The sequence below is a fragment of the Aptenodytes patagonicus genome, chromosome Z (genome assembly GCF_965638725.1).
Source record: "Aptenodytes patagonicus chromosome Z, bAptPat1.pri.cur, whole genome shotgun sequence".
Classification (NCBI taxonomy): domain Eukaryota; kingdom Metazoa; phylum Chordata; class Aves; order Sphenisciformes; family Spheniscidae; genus Aptenodytes; species Aptenodytes patagonicus.
Window position 1 is genome coordinate 12,329,779 of NC_134982.1, and position 22,184 is coordinate 12,351,962.

Consider the following 22,184-nt stretch of genomic DNA (forward strand, 5'->3'; position numbering starts at 1 on the left):
AGCCGTGTCCCCTTCCCGCCCAGGGCTGGGCACCTTGCTTCTTTCAAATGCTGCTCCTTTTGCTGCCAGCGCAGCATTTGAAGGCTGCACCTGCCTGGTTTTGAGGGGGTGGGAGGGGAACCTGCCCCCAGGTTTGGTTACATGGTCTTTCTACCCACTTCAGAGCTTTTTGCTCTAAAGCCCTCCCTTAATCCTTAAGTGCTGTCAGGGCTGGGGTGGGAAGCGGCCTGTCCTCCCCATGCCCCCCCCCCCCCATCTCCCCCAGCCTTTGCCTGCCCTGGGAGCTGTTGCAGGCAGGGCATTGCCGCAGTGGCCCAGTGCTGCCAGCGGGTGATGAATGGCCTTTTCTTTGCTCACGGGGGGGGGGGGAGCGTTCCTGCATCCACCTGGGCAGAAGAATAATGTTATCCGGGAAGGGCAGGTTGTCCCGGATGCGGCCTCCTTGGACCAGCCGGTGTCGTGTCGTCCTCCCATGGCAGAGCCCACAGCCGGTGGAGACGGACCGAGATGCTCTCCCTTAGGGTCACCGTGGCGAGGCTGGAGGGGGATGGGGGTGCCAGGGCACTGGTGCGGCTCACCTGGGTTGCCCACCTCCATTTGTCTTGTGTTGGCAGCCACTGGGGACAGTCACGTCCCGATTCAGCTGGCAAGGGATAAAAGCAGGTACCAAAGCCAGCACAGCTTCTGACCGGGCTGGGTTTTATTGCTGCTATCAGTCAGCATTGCTCTTAACCCAGGCAATAGGCTGCCCGCAGACTTTCTTTCAAAGGTTGGGGCGTTCGGTCTGTATCAAGGGATATTTCTGCTCTTTCCTCTTCTTTTGACTGTATCACCGCAATAAAACTTGTATCTGATAGGCTCAGCTTTCAGCAACTTCTGCATGGGCACAGCTGTGGGCTAGGAGGACAATTCTTGGTTGCAGATACGATTTTCTCTAACATTTGCCTGTACTAATATTTTTCAAGGCTGACTCAATCCCAGCTTGAGCAGCAAGTTTAATTATTCATTAACCCTTTCTTCTTATTATTCATTAACCCTTTCTTGACCCCTAACATACACAGGTTTAAGCCACAGCCCTGCTGACTTTCAGCTTCTTCAGCACTTTCTGCTTTGGACTTCTTCCCTGCCTGCCCATTCCCCCTTGCCCATACCCTGCTGCGCCAGGGCTCAGGCATGGCATTGCAGGATTTAGCTGTGGTAATGATTGCCAGCCCCGAGCCGCTTCGCTGGCTGCCCTTTGGAGGGTGCAAACCCCACAGAGATACCCCAGCTCTTGGCTTGTTTTATTTTTGACTTGGCTGAGACTGGTCAAGAAATCTGCCTCTTAGAGCACTGAGCTGATCCCTGCACTTGCAAGATACGCCGCTGGGTTAGGGATCATTAAATACAGGAAAAATAAAAGTTGTGGGCAGGTAGCACCAATATTGTTTGTGTGATGCTAAAATAAACCTACGGCTGTAAATGAGCTGTGGGTTGCCACCAGCAGCGGTGCCAGCATGGAGACGTTGTGTTGCCCATCCCCATGCCCACCGGTGGCCACGGGGTCCCTGCAGGAGCTCCCTGAACCAAGGTGGTGGCAAGGAGATGATGGCAAGGCGGTGATGGTGAGGGGCTGATGGCTGCCCCTCCTGCCCCTCCTGCCCCTTGCAACCTTCCCAGACCAACCATGCTCATGATCACAAACGTCGGCCACACTCCAGGTAGTGCCTGCCTGCCGAAAAAACAGCCAAAGCAAACAGCAGCTGCGTGGGAAAACACACCTTGTTCTGCAGTTAATTTCTAAGACAGAGGGAAACAAAGACTGGGGCAGGAATTTCCCGTGGGCAGCCAGCTCTCTGGCCAGGGAGCTCTCGCAGGCAGGGGTGCAAGAGGGCTGTGGGGCTCCTGCAGGGAGGAGAGGGGGGCATTCAGATGCCGGCGGCAGAAGTGCGGTGCTCCCCAGCCTGGGTAGCAATGAATTTTACTATCAGAGAGAAATTGGGGCTCAAAGGTGAGATTAAAGGGAAAGCAAAATTTGGGAAGTATTTCTGAGATGTTGCAAAGAGTTGCCTTGTCTCCATTTTAAGAAAAGGAACATTTTCTGGTGAATAGGGCTCCATCAGCTCTTGCTGTGCTGACTGGGGGAATTAAAACACACGTATTTTAGGAGGCTGCCTTGAAAATAACTGAGGAATGGGTGAGAAAATCTGGTGTGAATCAAGCCACTTCAGCCTCCCCAGCCAGAAACAACTATAACTTAAGGGGAATTATAGAAATACGTGCTTAAAGTTATTTAAGAATCACTGTGTAAATACAATTTTTGTCAGCATTAAAATGTGACGTCCAAGATATTCAGGGAATGTTTGTTTTTCATAAACAAAATAATTTCCTTCCAACAAAAGCCAGTTTGTAAAAAAAGCAACAAACGTTCATGCCAGCCCCGGGTGAGAGGAGATGGGGTGCTTTGTAGCCTGATTCAGAACCGTAGGAGGATAAAGCAAAGCCCTGAAAGGAGCCCAGTGCTGGGTGGGTTTGCACAAGGACACCTGGTGAGGAGGAGCAGAGTGAGGCTGTGTGCTGCAGCTGATCCTGGGGTGCATTTGGGTTAAGGCTGCTTGGCACCCCTGTGCACCCTGGGCATAGCAGTGGGGTGGCAAATGGGTGGTAGAAGGGACAACAGCCTCTGAGAGGGGTTTTCCCTGGCTAAGCATCCATCCTGGTAGTCACTGACCTGCAGGAGCCAGGGCCTCCCCTTGAGGTGTCAGGGAAGCATGAGCAAGGACAGTTTTAGCAGTCACTTCAGGGAATATCTGCCTACAACCACCCTCTTGTATGACTGGAAACTGCAAATTTGGAAACACCCAGATTGCACAACGCCCTGGCCGGAGCTGCTACCCACAGCCCTGGCAGCAATAAAAAGGCAAGAGAGCAGGCACATCGGTAGAGCCCTGCGAGGAGCACATCCCCAGGTACACCAGCTGTCTGCCCGCTGCAGAGATGGTGCAAGTGACTTCCTTCCTCCTGGTGCTCAGCCTGGCCCTTGTGGTTCCCAGCCTCTCTGCAAGAAAGGTAACGGCAGGGCTGGGATGCATGGGACAGGGTGGGCAGGGGGGCTGCAGCTCCTGGGGGTGCCCATTCCTGCCACCCTGCCTGCGCCCGGGCTGTGCTGCAGCACCAACGCTGAGTCCCCTCCGCTCCAGTGCATGCTGACCGGGCGCTGGATGAATGACCTGGGCTCCAACATGACCATCGGGGCCATGAACGAAAAAGGCGACTTCGCTGGCTCCTACCACACGGCCGTGACTGCCACCACAAATAAGATCCAGGTGTCACCGCTGCAGGGATCCCAGCACCACACGAACCAGAAGAGCCAGCCCACCTTTGGCTTCACCGTCAACTGGAGCTTTTCAGGTGCTTCTCCTTTCCCAGCCTCCCAGCAGTGTCCCCAGACCTCCCCTGCCCTCCCTGTGATGTCCTTGATGCTCTTCTGCCCTCCCCTGCAGTGTCCTTGATGATCCCCTGCCTTCCCCTGTGGTGTCCCCAGTGCTCTCCCATCCCCTGTGGTGTCCCTGATGCTCCCCCATCCTTGGCTCCAGAGCTGCATGGCTGGTGTCACCTCCTGGTCCCAGGCTGCAGAGGGTGTGCTGGGGGCTGAAGCCTGCTGCTGTCTGCCCATCTCTGTGTGAGACCCCCAGCCCTCTGACCCCTCCTGCCCACTTTCCCCATCACCGCTGTCCCCAGAGAGCAGGGACAGCCCAGGTCTACTGTCCCCTGCACCGGGGCAGGCTGCAGGGCCACGGCTCGGCACAGACCTGCCGCCCTGGCCACGTTCATCTCCACCTCCTGCCCCATCCCCGCAGACTCCGTCACCGTCTTTACGGGCCAGTGCTTCCTGAATGAGGAGGGAAAGGAGGTTTTGAAGACCATGTGGCTCCTGCGGTCACACGTGGACAACATTAAGAATGACTGGAAAGCCACCAGGTGAGTCCCCTGCCCCTGCCCCACACGGGTCCCCTGTGCATCCCCAGGGGGTCGGGGCTCTCCCACCCCGCGGTGCTCAGCACCTGGCAGAGCTGCTGCCGGTGTGGGGGTGACCGAGGATGGGGTACTTGTGCACAGCCTCCCGGAGGTCCTGCCAAGGCACAAATGCTGCTGGGGGGTGGGATGGGGCTGGGTGGGCGTTCAGCACTGGGAGGGTGCATTTGCCTTTTGTGCATGGTTGCATTTCCCACCTTTACGTCTCCTCCCGCTGTGTCCCCACAGGGTCGGCATCAACATCTTCACCCGCCTGCCCTCACAGAAGGAGTGAGGGTGGCAGCATGGGGGTTCCTGGGCCGGCGGCAGTGCTGGGGGTGTGGACCCCCCCTCCTGCCCCACCACCTGCTTTTCCCAATAAAGCTTTGCTGCAAACACCCACCTGGCTCCTGTCGTGTCGTGGCTCAGTGCCCACATTCCTCCATCCCCCCAGCAACATCCCATGGCCTCTCCTGACACCATTCCCAAGGTCCAGTGTGTGTCCCCTGCTGTGACCCCCCCACGGCCCAGGCTCCTCCATCGCAGCCCCCACCACACCGCCGTGCTCCCTTGGGACCCCCGCCTTGCCTGGAGGAGCAGGACCCCGCTCAGTCCAGCGTGGTGGCTGGTGGCCCATCTCCCACCAGGGTGGCCCTTGGCAGGAGGCCTGGCATGGGCGGCCGCTGCCCGGTCGCACCCCCCTCCGCTATAAAAGGGACCGAGCGGGCACGGGGCGGCAGCGCAGGCAAAGTCCGGGCACTGCGCACGGCCGCCACCGCCGCCACTGCCGCCATGGGGAGCATCAGCTGCTGCCTCCTGCTCTCCCTGGCCCTGCTCAGCCTCCGTGCCGCTGCTGCCAGGAAGGTAGGGGAAGCCTGGGGGCAGCACCCGTCCGGGGGGCTGCCCGCTCCTGCTGTGCCATGCCGTGCCATGTCATGCTGTCCCCAGGGTGCAGGGTGACTGGATGAGGGGCTGCACATCCCGGCTGTGCTGTGCTGTGCCATCCCTGGGGTACAGTGTGAACGGCCAAGGGGCTGCCTGCTCTTGCTGTGCTGTGCTGTACTCTCTGGTGCCATGCTGTCCCATGCTGTGCCATGCTGTGCCATGCCATGCCGTGCTGTGCCGTGCTGTGCTTTGCCACAGTGTGTTGTGCCATACTGTGCTGTGCCATGCCGTGCTGTGCTGTGCCACGCCGTGCAGTGCCGTGCTGTGCCACGCCTGGGGCACAGCGTGCATGGCTGAGGGGGTTGCATGCTTTCCCTGTGCCATGCCACGCTGTGCTGTGCCATACCAGCACACAGCGTTTGTGTCCGAGGGGCTGCCTGCTCTTGCTGTGCCCTGCTGTGCCCTGTCGTGCCCTGCTGTCCTATGCCATGCCGTGCCATCCCAGGGTGCAGCATGAGTGACTGAGGGGGCTGCCAGCTCTGGCTGTGCTGTCCCTGGGATTAGTGTTGGTCACCTACCCCTGGTATAGGGGGGTACCCAGCACCCCCAGCTCTGCACTGCCCTGGCCTGCCCTGCCATGGGAGCGAGAGGTGCTGGCCCAGCCGGTGCCGCCGGTCCCAGCTGCGCTGCGGAGGGGCCATGCCAGCCCCAGATACACGGGGCACACATCCCACTGCCCAGGCAAGCTGGAGGGGGGCTGTGGCTTGTCACTGCCCAAGGTGCCGGCACAACCCCCGGTCCCCAGTGTGACCTGCAGGGACTGTGGAGGAACGAGCTGGGCTCCAACATGACCCTCTCAGCCCTGGACGCGGCCGGGACCTTCTCGGGCTCCTACCACACCGCCGTGGCGGCCACCAACAAGCAGATCCTGGTGTCACCCCTGCAAGGGGCCCAGCAGCACGCCAGTGCCAAGGGGCAGCCCACCTTCGGCTTCACCGTGCAGTGGCAGTTCGCAGGTACAGCGGTACCCAGCAGGGCATCCCAGGGCAGCCAGTGATCCCCTGCCCATGCTGGGAGCGGGGTGCTCCCCAGCTGGTCCCACATACCCCCGTGGCACCCAAAGAAACACTGGCTGTGGCCACAGACCGGCTACATGCGCTCGCTCCTGCCATGGGATGTGGCGGGGGGAGGGCTGCCTGTCTGGGGCAGGTGGCAGGGGTGTCTGTCTGTCTGTCTGGGAGGGGTGATGAGAGTCTCCATCTGTCTGTCCAAGGGACACAGCAGGTGTGGTGCCCATCTGTCTGTCCGGGCAATGTGGAAGCCACCCATCCGGGCAATGTGGCAGGGAGGTCCATCTGGCTGTCCCAGGGCATGTGGCGGGGGGTGTCTGTCTGTCTGTCTGCCTGCCACAATCAGGTGGCCGAGGTTCCCATGTCTGGAAGTGCAGGCTCTGAGCCCCCTCTGTCCCACTTGGACCCCACCAGACTCCACCACCGCCTTTGTGGGCCAGTGCTTCATGGACCACCGCGGGAAGGAGACACTGGAGACCATGTGGCTCCTGCGAGAAGAGGTCCCATCCCGCAGGGATGCCTGGAAAGCCACGAGGTGAGCCCTGACCCTGCCCTCCCACCCCGCAGCCCTGCCTCCCCTCCTGCTGACATGGCTTCCTCGCAGGGTCGGCACCTCCATCTTCACGCGCATCAAGTGATGGGGATGGGGACCGAAGCTGCCTGCACCCTGCTGTCCCACCTGCATCCTCGAGGCTCTCTGCTGTCCCGGTCCCGGGCTGGGCTCCCGCCTGCTCCCAGCATCCTGGCCAGGAAACACACCCTCGCTCTGCCCTGCTTCCTCCCAGTGCCTCCCAGTGCCTCCCAGCAGCCTGCTGGCAGGGCCCCCCCTTCCCAAAGCTTGCTGCCACCGCACATGGAGCCGAATAAACCTCTCTCCGCCTGGCAAAGAGCCGTGCCCCATGTGTCCCTGGGGTGCAAGAAGCCACTCTGTGGCCATGGGCAGAGCGAGGTGGGGGGCAGGGGGTGGCTCAGGGAGGGCAGGGTGGTGTTTCGGGGGGCTGGGAGGAACGGGGCTGGGGGGACAAGGGGAGGACCCAGCCAGCTGGGTAATCCCGCTTCCTGGCCATGGCTTTGGGCCTCGGCAGGTGCCTTCTTGCCTGTGCCCCTGTTTGGGGCACCCACAGGGGCCCTGCGGTGGGTGGCCCCGGGCAGCATCCCTGGTGCAGAGCAGCGTGATGCCCCATGGCCCGGGGTCGGGGTGAAGTCTGCGTGCAGGCAAGCCAGCACACTCACCTCACCTCATCCTGCATCTCTGCACCTCAGTTTGCCCTGTCTTCCCATTAAATTCCATTGCCAGCTACTGCTCTGGGTGGGGGGGTTGGTCCTGAGTGCACATATGGGGAAGGGCTGGGTGCCAGCCCCCGTAGAGGGGACCATGGTCATAAGCTGGGAGCCTGTGGTGTTGGGGTGGTCCAAAGTCCAGGCTGGATACTGGAGGGACCTGGGGCTCCCGGGACAGCTACTAAGCAGACTGGGTGGCTAAGGCCAGATACTGGAGGGATCCCTGCTGTAAATATGTACATATGCATGTATTTCTCACTAACTGGCCGTCACCCCATTAGCCCGAGGGTGGAAGAGGATAAGCCTCCTTTCGGGCGCTCAAATTCACAGGACAACGCCTGTACGTTAAACTTTATTTTACCAGCTTGTTAGGAAAGAAAACAAAGAAACACGTCAAACAAGGGCGCAATGCCCTTTGTACAGATCCATCTAACACATGAACTCACTAATTCATCACTTCAGCAACTCATGAAGTGTCTGACTCACAAGTTGCCTAATCTGTAGCTCCTAACTCAGGTGCCCCTGAGCACCCTGGGGAGAAGCTGTGCGGGCAGGGAGAGACATGAAGGGCTCAAAGGAAGAAGGTGCTGCCTCGGGGCTGCAGGGCTGCTGAGGGAAGAGACTGTTGGATGGGGCAGGGACTTTGGGGTAGAGAGCACACAGCGCCCCAGGAAACTGTCAGGGCCTGTCCACCATCCTCTTCCTCTCACGGTGTGCCCGCCCTTCCCCAGCCTTCCTCAGCCTCTGCTCCATTCCCTCCTTCCCTGCTGGGCTCTGGGGCTGCTCTCAGTCCCCACGGCTCCTGGAGACTGCACGGACCAGAGCCTATCCAGGGTATGCCTGTACCAGCCAAGCCCAACTGGCTGACATGCCTGGTGTTTCAGCTTTCTATCAAAAGCCACAGCTGCATCCTTATCCTCACCCCTGCACCCTCATCCTCACCCCTGCCTTCCACATGCAGCCCCTCAGTTCAGCCCCGTTGCACACTGGCATCCTTGGCACTTCCCTGACTGCCCTGCGCTCATTCTCACGCTCGCCCCCCCCACAAACGTCCGCTGTGGCTGTCACCAGCAGCATGAGTGGGTCCCCAAACACTTCTCCAAACGGTCTGTGAGGTTAAAGCCTCCAGACCCCAGTGGGAGTGGGAGGATGGGGCTGGGAGCCCTGGTGGGGGGACCCCACCAGGGGACATGGGGCCACCAAGAACCATGCGGGACCCCCAGGGAGTAAGACTTCATTTCTGTCCTTTCGTCACCCCCACAGCTGCAAATTCCCTGTCTCTTGGGGGTCTCCTAAGAAGGCAGCCCATGGGATGGGAGATGATGTAAGCAGCTTCCTTGCTAAACAGGGGAACAGAAACAGAAAGCAAAACCATAGCGTTCACAGGAAGCCAGCACTAACAGTGTCACTGCCACCGGTCCCCAAGCCACGTTTGTCAGCTGCCCCAAACATCCCCCATCCTGGCCCCGCTTCCCATACGGCCCCATCCTTGATCCTTCAGCAGCTGTCCTGCTCCCCCACAGCAACAGCCCACCCTGGCCTGATCCTGCCCCGACCTTCACTGGCCTTTTGCTCTCGCCTGATATGTGCAACCAGGGCTGCCCACCTGCAGCCAGCAATGCCCTGGGGTTTTCCTATCACTGTTGGGACAGGTTCGCTTCCTTCATCTGCCAAATCCCTGGAGCCACTGCAGATCACCAGCCGTCCCCACACACATACCCTCACCTTGTCCTCGCAACTCCCCATCCTTCTGTCCCCCCCCGACCAAGGGGCAGTTTGGGTTGCAGGGGCTCATGCAGGGCAGGGGTGAATCCCAGGCACAGCCCTCAGCCAGGAGACACTGGGACCCGGGCCAGGGACCCCCAGGCTGGGCCACGTCAGCAGGCAGCTCCAGTCAGTCCTGTCTACATCCCCAGCCCTGTCCCGGTGCCCATCCCCATCCCTGTCCCTGTCTCCAGGGAGGACACTGACAGGACCTCCTGCCGAGGCGGGTGCTCCAAGGTGGGGGGGATGCTCCGGGGTTGTCCCTGTCCCCAGGAGGGATGTGCATGGGGATCCCTTCCCTGGTGCAGGGGCCATGCATGTTGGGGACCCCCACCGCAGGGACATGCAGGGGAATTGGGACAGGGGTAACCTGAGGACCCTGCCCCAGGGTGTGGCTTGCCCTTGACCGGGGAGGTGTGGTGTGGGAGATGACAGGCAGTGCTTGGAGCAGGAGCTGGAGCCTTGCAGGTGGGATGCTGCAGGGCACTGGCTGTGCCGCCTCCTTGGCCATGCAGGAGCCCAGCGTGAACCCGAGGGCTCTACCCATCCCAGTGGGCTCTCCACTCGTGCCAAGCCACTCTCCACACATCGGTGCCAAGCATGGCACACATCCCCAACACGCACAAGCAGACATGTTGTGGGGTCACACAGCTCACCCGGCAGGGCTGGAGCGGGGGTCCTGCCTGTATTCCTACCTGTCTGGGGTTCCTGCCTTTAGCTTTTCCTTTTCACTTCTCCCCTTCTGCTTGGCTTACCCCGGCTTTTGGCCCTCCTGACATGGCTGAGATGGCATCGACTTTATAAATCATGTCTCTTCAAAACGAGTGCCTGAGCACTCACGGGGCTCCAGAGGCACCCCGCTATGCCACTGCCCACAGCTTGCCCCTGAGTTCTCTTTCTTTTCCAAGCTCCTCTGCCAGGCAGATGAGATTCCCAGGGGGGAAAAGGCCGGCACAAAGGAGGCAGAGGCGACCAACACGAAGTGGTGGCTGAGCCAGGAGCAGAAACACTCCACAAGGTACGGCAAGGTGAGGCCGGCACCCCATGGGCATTGGGGGGGTGCAGGCAGGGGGCTCAGCCTGCGGGGCAGGGGTAGGGGCTGTGTGCAGGCAGCCCCTGAGGACACGTCTGCTCGTCTCCCAGCACTGCATCCTGACCGGCTGGTGGGAGAGAAAGCTGAGCTCCAGGATGCACGTGTCCACAGTCGACAGCCAGGGCGACTTCTCCAGGAGCGGGTACCACACTGCTGTGTCGGGCGCCCAGAAACCCATTGAGCTGTCCCCCCTTGTCGGCTCCCAGCACTTGGATGAGGACGGGCAGTGCACCTTTGGCTTCGCTGTCGGCTGAAAGAAGTTTTCCTGGCCAGCAACTGGAAAGCCACCAGGTGAGCCAAAGGACACCCGGCCGGGACTCCTGCCTCTCCGCCGGCCAGGAACCGATGGGCTTCTGCTTCCCCACAGGACCGGCTGCAACGTCTTCACTCGGATGGGCTGAAAGGAGGAGGCAGAACCCTCTCGCTTCAGCCGAACTTGGGAGACCAGGAGACCCTCAGCAGCATCAGTGTGTACCAGCGTCAGGATTGTTATCAGCTCTGGGGGAAGATGCCCCCAAAACCCAAATAAAATTAATTATTTTTCCTTTAAACCCAACCTTGTGCAGTCTGTGGATATGCCCTGGGGAAGGTGGGCTAAAGCACTGCAGTGGGTGCAGGGTGAAGCTCTCACTCTCTTATTCCGGGAAGAGACCGGCTGGAAGAAAGCCCTTTTTCCAGCCCAAATGGGATGGTGCATCCCCAAAGTGACCCTCTGCCACCAAGCGCAGGCCAGCACTGGCTCTTCCCTGCTCGATGCCAGGTGAGCGTGATGGGAGTGTAAGCTGGGGGGGCCTTCTGTACCCCAAAAAGCTGGCTGGGAGCCCCCCCCCCGGCTCCGAGGCAGCACTCAAGCAGGCAGGTGCAGGGTCTCAGCTGTGTCCATAACCCTGGTGAGTGGCGAGGGCTGATCTGTACCGGCAGCACAGCTCCAGCACATCCAGCCCCAAAACTCTTCCTAGGGACATGCGTGTGATTTGCTGGAAAGCAGACGTCCAGCAAATCCAGCCCCAAATCCCTTCCTGCCAGACTTTGCAGCTTACTGTAATGGGCAGTACTGGTGCTGCCTGAGTCACCCCTCCCAGCCAAAACAAATGATTTTCGGGTAACTCAGCTCCAGCTCTGAATCTGAAACTTGGTCCTCGAGCTGTCCAGTCCCAAAATAACCCCAGACAGTGCTGCGTGCCCCGCGCTGGCACCCTGCCTGGGATTTGAGCTACCTAAAGGCGGGAGTGGGCTGGCAGGGCTGCCACCTCCCGCTGCTCCCCTGGGTTTTCCTGCCACAAATGTCATGGGAGAGCTTTACTAACAGCATCCGTGGCTTTCGCAAGTTTTCCACCTGCTCTGTGTTTTATCCCACCTCGTTGCAGACTTGCATGTGGTTTGCTTTTCACATTTTTCCCCCTTGGGTCCATCTTCCACTTCTGGAGCGACGTTGCTCTTTCCTTCTCAGTGCCTCCCTGGAATTTTTCCAGCTTTTTCAGTTCCCTTACACCCTTTCTGAGCAGAATGCCTTTATGCCAGCCCTCTGCTATGGTGTCCTTTGGTCTGTGCAGCCTTTTACCTGCTTTAGAGGAACCTGAAAATTAGGAAAGAGGGTGGCAGAGGGACCACAGGACTCTGCCCTCACCCCAAAGCGTGGCCAGCTCAGCAGTGGGGCGTCTCACTAAGCCTGCAGCCTTACTGCATGCATCCTCCTGACTTTATTATTGCCTTCATGTCAACATTTCCCTGGGGCAGAGCTGCCTGGAGGCTATGCAGCAGTCCTGGGATGCTCCAGCAAGGCGGCAGTGCTGACCACAGTTTGAGCAGTCTGCAAAACCTTGAAGGGGTACCCTTCAGCCCCGCTGCAGACCTCCCTCTGGGAGGAAAACCAGCCATTGCTGCTGCATAGCAAGCCTTGGTCATGGTCGTTCATGCACCATGAATGCCTTCAGGGGCACGGGGAGCAGGAGGAGGCAAGAGGCACCTTGCAATCATGCACAGTGTATCACTGCTGCCGTGTCTGTGTTGCACAGGTGTTCACACGTAGTGTATTGGTTAAAAAAAGGAAAACTAAATTATTGGGATCTTGGCATGCTCACATAGAAGATCAAATCCCTCAAACAGTCGGTCACTGTCTGGATGGAGGAAGAGTCTCTGTTGCAGGGGTCCTCCAGCACTTACGTGTCTTAACCGCATGCAGAAGACTGTCTTATGCAACCATTTCTGCAGGGACTGTTCCTAACGACTGTTTACAAATGTCTCAACACTGAACATCTCAGTGCCCCACATCTCAGTGCCCAACAACTGTTTCAGTCCAGCTGTTGTCCCACCTAAGCGGATGGAGCCAGGGAGTTCCCAGGTCACTCAGGGACTCCATGGCTGGTTGGTCCGGGTGTGCGCACAGGCACAGTGATGACAAAAGAACAAATCTGATTTTCAAGCCTATAACTGCACTTGTAAATGAAGTCCCATAGCTCCTGCCCCCTCTGCCATGTCCATGTGGTTGTCACTCCTGCCAGCCCCCAGGTCGGGACCGCACACCCTGCTCTGCTCCTCCACCTCTCTCCTTGCCCAGCTCTGGCTGCAGCCTTGCCGCGTGCGGACCATCATCCTGGGAGGATGGAGGAGCTCCTTGGCCAGGTCCCCAGACCTCTCTGGGGCTTCCCGGGAGCCAGGACACCCTCCCAGATGCGACCTGCCTCCCCAGCCCACGGCTGAGCTCATCACACTTGGCAGTACAGACTCTTGGGTGGACGGGGGACCTGCGGCTTGTCCAGCTTCCCTTCTGCGGCTCCTGGGGGTGCCCGTTCCTGCCACCCTGCCTGCACCTGGGCTGTGCTGCAGCACCAACGCTGAGTCCCCTCCGCTCCAGTGCATGCTGACCGGGCGCTGGATGAATGACCTGGGCTCCAACATGACCATCGGGGCCATGAACGAAAAAGGCGACTTCGCTGGCTCCTACCACATGGCCGTGACTGCCACCACAAATGAGATCCAGGTGTCACCGCTGCAGGGATCCCAGCACCACACGAACCAGAAGAGCCAGCCCACCTTTGGCTTCACCGTCAACTGGAGCTTTTCAGGTGCTTCTCCTTTCCCAGCCTCCCAGCAGTGTCCCCAGACCTCCCCTGCCCTCCCTGCGGTGTCCCCAGACCTCCCCTGCCCCCCCTGTGATGTCCTTGATGCTCTTCTGCCCTCCTCTGCAGTGTCCTTGATGGTCCTCTGCCCTCCTGTGATGTCCCTGATGCTCCCCCATCCTTGGCTCCAGAGCTGCATGGCTGGTGGCATCTCCTGGTCCCCACCTCTGGTTCTTCTCCAGGCAGGTCCTGCCCAGGACGAAGTGAGGCAGGGCTGGATGTAGGCTCAGCTGGGTTCATCCCCCCACATCCTGCATATCCCACGCCTGTCCAGTGCCATGTCCCTGGTCCCAGCAGGACAGGAGGCTGGGGAGGGAAACATCACCCACCCACAGGCAGCCTTTTCTGCTCCCAAACTGGCAAGCTGGCTGCCTAACAGAGGGAAAACCCCATCCCAGCGCTCTCTCCCACCTCCCACCCCTTCCCTGCAGTCTCCACCACCGCCTCCATGGGCCAGTGCTTCGTGGAAAGGACGGGAAGGAAATACTGAGGACTGCGTGGATTGTGCAAGACGAGGCTGACAGCCTTGAGGATGACTGGAAAGCCACTGGGTGTGCCCCGGGCAGAGCAGGGCTGCTGGGCACTTCTCCATCCCTGCTCCGTGCTGGGGCTGCACTCATGGGTGCAGCATGGAGACCCCCAGGGGGAGCGCTGAGACCTGGGGGGTGGGTGCCAGTGCTGGAAGCCAGCTGGGCAGCAAGCAAGGGAGATTGGTGCCGGGACCCCAAGGGCTTTTGGAGCAAGTCCCTGGGATGGGAGCTGAAGGCAGCTACTATAATTTTATAATTAAAAACAACGTGCAATTTGCACATGGGCATCACCACATCCTGCTCCCTGGGAAGAGGAGAGTGGCCCTCCTGGTGTCTTCAAGCCTGGGGCAGATGTGTCTCTGGAGGATGCTCAAAGCAGATGCTCATCTCCTGTGCAGGGCAGGGGCCAGAGAGATCCCTCCTGAACTGGACACAGCCAGGTGCCAGCTCTGTCTTCCCCTGCAGCATCAGCAGTGACATGTTCACCTGGTTAGAGAGATATCTTGGGGGAGGTGGCTGTGCCATGTCACTGTGTAAAAACCAGGTGGTCCAAGAACCCCTGCCCACCTGCCCATCCTTGTTACAGTCTTGGGCCATTAGGGACTCCTTGGGAGGGCTCAGACAGGGCTCTGCCGTGTAGCTGTACCCTGCCCAGACTCAAAGCACCATGCACGCAGCATCGCCTCCCATGGGGTCTGTGCATGGGAGCACCATGCACAGGGCATCCCCTCCATGGGGACAAGCAAATTCTATATCTACATGTCTTCCAGAAAAGCCCTTCTGCACTGACAAGAGGGATTAATTCCGGGGCGCCCAAGAGCTCCTGCTGCAGTGACAGTCACAGCTCCCAGACCCAGGGAAAGCCCAGCACAGCCAGGAGAAAAAACAGCTTAGAAACAACAGCAGAAACTTGTAATGCAGGAGGGGACTGCCACGAGGACAAACTCCCATGGGCAGACACACCACCCTTCAGTGCAGCAGAGAAGAGCTGGTCAGGCTGTGCTTGCTGCAGTGCTGTTTGGGTGACAGCACTGGGACGGGGCAGTGGGGCGGTGCCAGGCTGTGCCCACCCCAAGGATTCCATCGCGGAGCAAGGAATGGGCTGGCAGAGCCTCTTGGATCATTGATGTGCAAACCATCCCTGCACCCCCACCTCTCTCCACAGCCGTGCTCACCCTCGCGTTCCTCCAGCACTGCCCAGGTCACACAGACCTCCTCACCTCGCCTGTCCCGGGCGCCCTGCCACCCGGCCACCCACCCCACGGCTGCTAGCCCGGTGCCTGCAGGGCTCCAATTACAGCCCTATAAAGGGGACCAGGGCACAGGGCTGGGAGGGAGCCGTGCTGGGCACTTCGCAGCCCTGCAGCCATGGGGAGCAGCGCTTTCACCCTGGTCCTTGCCCTGGCCCTGGTGGCATGGGTCACCCCTGCGGAGAAGAAGGTACGGGGACAGGTGATGATGGGGATGTGGCAGACATGGCACTGGGATGCAGCGTGGGCAGCCAGGAGTTTTCTCTTAAATGCCATTTTAGGCTGGGACAAGCACCTAGTCCAGGCAATGGGCAGGGTATCTCTGGGTCATGCCCAGCCACCTGGTACCACCTCCACAAAGCTTCGCTCCCACAGAGGCACCATGCACAGGGCATTCCCTCCCACGGGGTCTGTGCTCAGGGGCACCATGCACAGGGCATCCCCTCCCATGGGGGTCTGTCTCTGGGCGTACCATGCATGCTGACGGGCCGGGACACGCTGGCCTTGCTGTACCATCTGCTCAGCAGCCAGCAGCACCTGGGGGAGCATTTCCCCAAACTGGGAACAGGGAGAGTCGTGCCCCACAGTCGCACTCACAGCGGGGCTTGTGGCTCCGGCTGTGGGGCGGTGGGAGGGATGGGGTCCCCCTCTGCACCATGCGCAGGGGCAGAGGGCCCGTGGCCGTGTCCCTTCAGTGCCAGCTCAGCGGGCTGTGGAGGAATGAGCAGGACTCTCTGATGGAGATTTCAGCGGTGAGGGACGACGGGGACTTCCAGGGGAAATACCTCACGCGGGTCACCCTTGCTGGTGGCTGCGCCCGCACCTCCCCCCTGAAGGGAGCCCAGCAGCAGCCCAGTGAGGGGGGCTGGCCCACCTTTGCCTTCACCGTGCGCTGGGACAAATTCTCCAGTAAGTGCTGGGGGACACCTGGGGATGGCACCGCGGGGGCACGGGGAGCCACGCAGGCAGCCAGCAGGATTTTTCCTCTGCCGGGAAGTCTGCTGCATGATGCTTTGGTACAGCTAAGCAGAGGGAGGCAGTGGCGCCTGCCCAGCATGGGGCTAATGGGCAACGCTGGACTCGCACAGGACAGCCCCTCCTTGCCCAGCCCCCTTGCACCCATCCCTGCCGGGCAGCCTGATGTGACCGTGGTGGGTCTGGACCCTGTTAGGGCAGGGGGGATGCGGTGCCGCAGAGCCTGCCTTGCCCAAGGGAGCCACTGGGGAAGGGCAGGTCCCCCCGGCGTGGGTTGGGTGGGCATGTGGCCGTCGGAGTGGGAACACAGCTGCGGCCGGGAGGACCACGGGGAGGGGGAAGCAGCCAGCGAGTGTGGGTACAGTCCCCACCAACCCCCCACCAAGCGCTTCCCCCAGATGCTACCACTGCCTTTGCGGGGCAATGTTTCGTGGATGCGGCCGGGAAGGAGACACTGACCACCATGTGGCTGCTGCGTGAAGCTGTTGGGTCCCTCGAGGAGGACTGGAAAGCCACGAGGTAGTGGGGGGATGTGGGGGACAGCAGCCCCACAGAGGGGCTCTACCTAGGACTCCCGAGGATGAGCATCCCCCTGGATGAGGGGACCACCCCTGGGAACGCCCCAGCGTGGGTTTGCAGTGGGGATGCCAATGCCTCCTGGCAAGGGGCTTGCCCTGGCCAGGGGCATCCGGCAGCTGCTCAAGGCAAGTTGGGGGGCATTTAGGGACACCCCTGTCACCTGCTGGCACTGGCAGCCCTGAGTGGGCGGTGTCTGTGGGTTGTCCCACAGGAACTCTCTGCTTCCCACAGGGTGGGCAGAAATGTCTTCACACGCAAACGCGCCCCAAAAGGAAAGATTCTGTTGAGCTTGTCCCCGTCCTGTGAGGATGCATCTTCGCCTGCCCCATGATGGCATGCTCCGGCTGCAGGCCGGCCCCCCCAAGGCAAGCAAAACCAGCCTCTCACATAAAAATAAAATTTAAAAATCATGTCAGCTGTAGTCATCTTTTTTAAAAAACTGCCCTTGCTCCCCCTCTGAGGCAGCTTCTGTCCCCACAGGTACACCTGCAGAGGTGAGGGCTCACCACTGCCCTTCCCCAGGGACATCTGGATCCCTCCCTGATTCCCGCCATCCAGCTCCCTGGCTCATTTCCCACCTCATCCTAACCCGAACTTCCACCCTGCACTGCCACTCCCCACCTGCCTGCCGGTGGCAGAGGTGGCATCAGCATCCCAAATCCAGCTGCCTTCCTTGCAGTGCCTTCATACCCATCCCCACCAGACGCCTTTCCAGTCCCAGGACTCAGTGCTCCGTAGGGCTGGGTGATGGAGGTAACGGTATCGGTAGATGTGAGATATTGGTAAAGCGCTTCCTTCACGCTGCACAGCACCTGAAGTAAAATGTGCACAGTTAAAGCCCCAATCCCATCATATCCCATCACATCCCATCGCATCCCATCGCATCCCATTGCATCCCATTGCATCCCATTGTATTCCGTCATATCCCATCCCATCCCATCCCATCCCATCCCATCCCATCCCCCTGAGTTACAACCAGGGATTTTACCACTCTCTGCCACTGCATTTCGGCAGTACCACTCTATCTGCCTCTGTGGACAACTGCCAAGCTTAGTCAGCCCTTTCGATGCAAAGTTTTTGGCAGGTCCATGGGTGAAGACGAAGCCTCTTGCAGAAGCGTTACAAATATAACCCAGCCCCAAGGATGCCAGCACACTAGCCGTACAGTCCGTTGAGCCTGGCCCAGCCCCAGCGAGGCCGGTGCATGCTGCCGTGACGTGGAGTGGTGGCTGCCACCTCCCTGGCACCTCAAACAGGGCGGCTTGTCCCTGCCAAACAGCGCAGAAAGGCAGCGGCTGGTGTCAGGCCAAAAAGATGGAGCGTGGCATCCAGGGCAAGAGTGAGAGATCTCCCGGGGGGGATTTTTTAGGTCCCTATGATAAGCCCGTCAGTTTGCGACTGTTGAAGGCAACAAGGAGCAGTGATGTGTTAGGAGAGGGGTGGTTTCAACTCACCCCAGCCTTTGGGGCCACCCGGACCAGAGGGAGAGGCGCTGAGCAGCAGCAGCAGCAGCAGCGGGGTCCCAGGGTGTGCTGGGGCTCGTGGCAGGCACTGAGCGGTGCCACCCCAGGGTGGGACTCCCCTACCCCCAGTGCGTGCACTGCAGCCCTGTTGCCGTCCAGTGCCCCAGACACTGCTGACCTGGAAACAGCATGTGTTTATGCAGCTGAATGTCACCTTAATTTTCAGTTGCCTGCAGCCCCATGCCTGCTCCAGGCACTGCAGCAAGCAAAGAAACAGCTGAGGAACGCAGGCACAGTGCATGCTGTGTTATGTACATCCAAAGCCCCTAAGAGCAGCAAATATAAGGAAGAGGTGCAAATACAAGGCTGGTTAGCATGCTGGATGTGTTCAGCAAACACACTCGCTTGGACCCCAGTGCCCCTCTGTGGTTACTTCTTCCTCTAAGTCTTGTAAAAGCAACAGCAGCAAAATTAGCAGCTGATATCCAGAAGATGCTGGGGAAATGTTAAATGCTAAAGCAGAAGGCAGGGCGAGCCTTCCTTCGGTGCTGCAGCCGCTGCAGCCGCTGCAGCTTGGCTTCTGCCAGGGATGCCCTGGCACCACGTGGGTGACACCCTGGTCAGGCAGCGGCACCAGCAAAGCAGGGAGCAGTTAAATGTTTAAACAGGTAATAATTTCCAGCCTGCATGCACAAGAGGCAGATTCCCAAGGAAGGTAGATGATGCTTTCCAGGCTGCTATAAGGGCATTAAAAAAAGCCCGCGCCCCCGCCTCTCTCCACAGCCGTGCTCATCCCCACGTTCCTCCGGCACTGCCCAGGTCACGCAGACCTCCTCGCCTGTCACGCAGACCTCCTCGCCTTGCCTGTCCTGTCCCGGGCGCCCTGCCACCCGGCCACCCACCCCGCGGCTGCCAGCCCGGTGCCTGCAGGGCTCCAGTTACAGCCCTATAAAGGGGGCCGGGGTGCGGGGCCCGGAGGGAGCTGTGCTGGGTGTTTCGCAGCTCTGCGGCCATGGGGAGCGGTGCCTTTGCCCTGGTCCTCACCCTGGCCCTGGCGGTGGGCGTCACCCCTGCGGAGAGGAAGGTACGGTGACGGGTGGCGATGGGGATGTGGCGCTGGCACCCTGCTAGACCCCAAAGGCTGCTGCTGGGGCTGCGGTGCTCAGCAGGGAGCCAGGGCCAGGCTGCCAGAGCTGGTGGGACCAGCACTATGCAGTGCTGAGGGAAGCTGCGGAGAGGCAGGGAGGGAGGGACTGTTCCTGCAAGGATGCTCCTCACTGTGGGAATCCATCCAGAGACAGACAAATGGAGCCATGCTCCAGAGAAACCCCGGTTTCCCACCAAGCGTGCAAGAAAAGCAGCACACCCTCTGCTTTAGCATGAGGAGGACCTGCTCTCCCTGGGTGGCAGCAGCAAACAGCCCAGAGCAGCAGCTGGGCTGAAGGCAATCAGTGTAATGCTTGCGCTGAGGTGGCTGTGCCGGTGGCACCAGCTTCACAAAGGGTCTGTGGCGCTTCCCCCAGTGCTGCAGGCATCCCCAGGCACAGCCAGAGTGGTGGGGTGGGAGCAGGATGCCCTCCCTGCCTGGCTGGGCACCCGAAGCCACATCCCTGGCCTTGCAGTGCCTCCTCTCTGGGTCGTGGCGGAGCGACACCGGCTGCCGGATGGTCATCTCCGTCCTCAGCAAGGACGGCAGCTTCTCCGGTTCCTACCTGCCGGGGCCTGCAGCCAGCAACTCCGAAATCCTCACCTCGCCACTGGAGGGGTCCCAGCAGGATGCGGGGCTGGTCCCGCAGCCCACCTTCTCCTTCACCGTGCGCTGGCGGCTCCGAGGTAGGCAGGAGGGGGCCATCACTCTGCAGTGGGGATGCCAGCGGGACGCAGGGGGGGTGGCTTCGTGCCTCACCACCCCGACTCATGCCACCTCGGACCCTTCTAGGCACGGAGACAGCCCAGATGACTGCCTTCCTGGGCCAGTGCTACGTGGGCACCAACGGGGAGGAGACCCTGCATGCCCTGTGGCTCCTGAGAGAGGCGGCTGACAGCCCCGCCGAGGACTGGAAAGCCACCCGGTGAGCACTGGGTCCCAGCCACCACTGTGCCAAGTTTTCCTGCACCCTGGGCTGGAGAAGGGAGAAATCCCAGGGGATGAAGCATGGCAGGACCAGGAGGGTGAAATGGGTTTGTCACCGGTGATGAGCAGGGGCTAAGGAGCACCCCTGTGACCCGGCCAGCCCCTGCATCCCGGGTGTGCCGCAGGGTGGGTGACCCCAGGACAGGGTCTGTCCCAAGCCAGATCCCCCTGGGACTCTCCTTGCACTCTCCCCAGCAGGGAGAGAGCAGGACACGATGCCAGCACCTGATGCAGCCTCTGCTACAGGGTGTTGGAGCCTGTGGCATTCCACTCAGCACCCAGCGAGGCAGCGGGGAACGCAGTGCCCCCCCTCAGGTTTCCCCTCTGCACCCTCCACCACAGCATAGGTGACCCCAGCTGGGTGAACCACAGTGATTTGGGGTTTCCTGCAGGATTGGCACCACCGTTTTCACCCGGATAAAATAACAGCAAGCAGGGAAATCCAGGAGGCCCAGGGGCGCAAGGAGACAGCGCTTCCCCCGGCCAAGCTCTGCCCGCGCTGACGTGCTGCATTTCAGCAGCTCTCAGCCCACAGGTTCATGCTTTCCCAGGCAAGTTCAGCCCAGTGTGAAGGCTGGGCACCAGGTGCAAAATAAAGGGTTTTTGTGGGAATGTAGGGCTTGACTCTGGTTTCTGCCCTGCCTCAAACCCATGGGGTTTGTCTTGCCCTGCAGCCAGCCTCCCATGGGGAGGCTTCATGCGGCATTGCCGAGGGCAGCAGGGTCCCTGGGGATGGGGGCTGTCCCATGTCCCCTCCCTGGCAGTGTGCAGCAGCGCTGCACTGGCAAACCTGCTGCTGTGCTGTGGGTAACTTGTCCCCTCGGGGTCCCTCCCAAATGTCCCCAGGGGTGCGGGGCAAACCAGGCAGTGACCAGGCAGCGGGATGAGGCACAGCCTTGGTGGGATGCCATGGGCAGCATATCCCAGGGCTGCAGGGCAGGCTCCAGGCAGAGCCTGCCCTGTGCAGAGCAGAGCAGAGGAAGTTTCTCGGGCGCCCGAATACACAGGGCAGCTGCAAATGGCTTTTGCAGAGCCGGCAGCCTCCTGTTCCCAGCCCCGGCGGATGTGCTGCGGTGGCCGGCTGCCAACCGCCCCAGGGGTGGGGAAAGCTCCTGAACAGCCCATTCCAAGAGAGACCCCTTGGTGTGGCCGTGTCCCCTGAGCAATGCACACGTGGAGGTCTCCAGCCAAGCCCTTGCTGCACTGTGTGTGGCCAGGGAAAGGGAAGAGGGGAAGGACACATCTGGCACTGGCTGGTTGTTTTTCGGGCATCCCAGCCCGACCTCTCTGCTTTCTGCCTCAGACATCTTGCCAAAGTGGTCCCAACATGACCAGCTCCCTCGGGGGTTCAACAGTCCCAGGGCTGAGGTGCCCAGTTTCGGGAGCTGGGGGAAGGCGGTGGCTCCATCGCTGTATTTCCAGCTGCTTTTTTAACCAGGCGCTCAGATTTCTGCAATTTTTTCTGTTTCCACCAATATCCAGCAGCTGGTGCTAGTAGATAAAAATAGGATGGGTGCTGACACGGGGTTTAGGTTTCCCTTGAAAAGGAGGGTATGTCTTACTTCGGCTACTGACTGAAATTCCCACCTCTCCAAGAAACCCTGATTCCTTTAAAAAAAAAGGAAGACCTGATTCCTTTAAAGCCGTGAGCAGGAGGTGTTTTGTTCCGGCCACACAGCCCAGGCCTTCCTCGGCAATAGGAGGCAAATTTCATTTCATGCTTTCACAACTTCCAATATGTTGCCACCATGGAAAGGAGACGGCACTACCAACACTCGGGGAGTCACCAAGCAAAAAAGACAGGGTTTCAATTCGGCAACACCCATGTGGGACTTGCCAAGGGCTGAGCAGAATATTTTGCCCTGAAGGGCTCATGTTTGTGGTCTGTCGGCGTGCTCCCACGATGCTGATGCAGGCACTTGCCGGGACATGCGTGGGATACGGGTTGACCTTGGGAATAACAGAGGGAACACGGTGGGGAGGGCAAGCAGGGACTGTAACACCAACCTAAGCCAGAGTGCGGGGCCATGTGTGCGTGCAAGCAGCGC

At 60.1% G+C, this 22,184-nt stretch overlaps 4 protein-coding genes across 4 annotated transcripts; all 4 read left to right on the forward strand.

Annotated features, from left to right (window-relative positions):
- Positions 1 to 2,918: 2,918 nt before the first annotated feature.
- On the forward strand, positions 2,919 to 4,393 carry LOC143172431 (avidin-like). The gene is made up of 4 exons (XM_076361885.1): positions 2,919 to 3,048; positions 3,180 to 3,390; positions 3,840 to 3,960; positions 4,243 to 4,393. The coding sequence occupies exons 1-4, from the start codon at positions 2,977 to 2,979 to the stop codon at positions 4,286 to 4,288; spliced, it is 450 nt and encodes a 149-aa protein (XP_076218000.1). The 5' UTR covers positions 2,919 to 2,976; the 3' UTR covers positions 4,289 to 4,393.
- A 364-nt stretch (positions 4,394 to 4,757) lies between these two features.
- Positions 4,758 to 6,835, forward strand: LOC143172532 (avidin-like). The gene is made up of 4 exons (XM_076362095.1): positions 4,758 to 4,857; positions 5,684 to 5,894; positions 6,363 to 6,483; positions 6,553 to 6,835. The coding sequence occupies exons 1-4, from the start codon at positions 4,786 to 4,788 to the stop codon at positions 6,584 to 6,586; spliced, it is 438 nt and encodes a 145-aa protein (XP_076218210.1). The 5' UTR covers positions 4,758 to 4,785; the 3' UTR covers positions 6,587 to 6,835.
- Positions 6,836 to 15,103: 8,268 nt separating this feature from the next.
- On the forward strand, positions 15,104 to 16,870 carry LOC143172693 (avidin-like). Its single transcript, XM_076362371.1, has 4 exons — positions 15,104 to 15,175; positions 15,681 to 15,894; positions 16,359 to 16,479; positions 16,771 to 16,870. The coding sequence occupies exons 1-4, from the start codon at positions 15,104 to 15,106 to the stop codon at positions 16,868 to 16,870; spliced, it is 507 nt and encodes a 168-aa protein (XP_076218486.1).
- Positions 16,871 to 19,014: 2,144 nt separating this feature from the next.
- On the forward strand, positions 19,015 to 20,738 carry LOC143173116 (avidin-like). The gene is made up of 4 exons (XM_076363176.1): positions 19,015 to 19,086; positions 19,625 to 19,835; positions 19,942 to 20,074; positions 20,529 to 20,738. The coding sequence occupies exons 1-4, from the start codon at positions 19,015 to 19,017 to the stop codon at positions 20,560 to 20,562; spliced, it is 450 nt and encodes a 149-aa protein (XP_076219291.1). The 3' UTR covers positions 20,563 to 20,738.
- Positions 20,739 to 22,184: the final 1,446 nt, after the last annotated feature.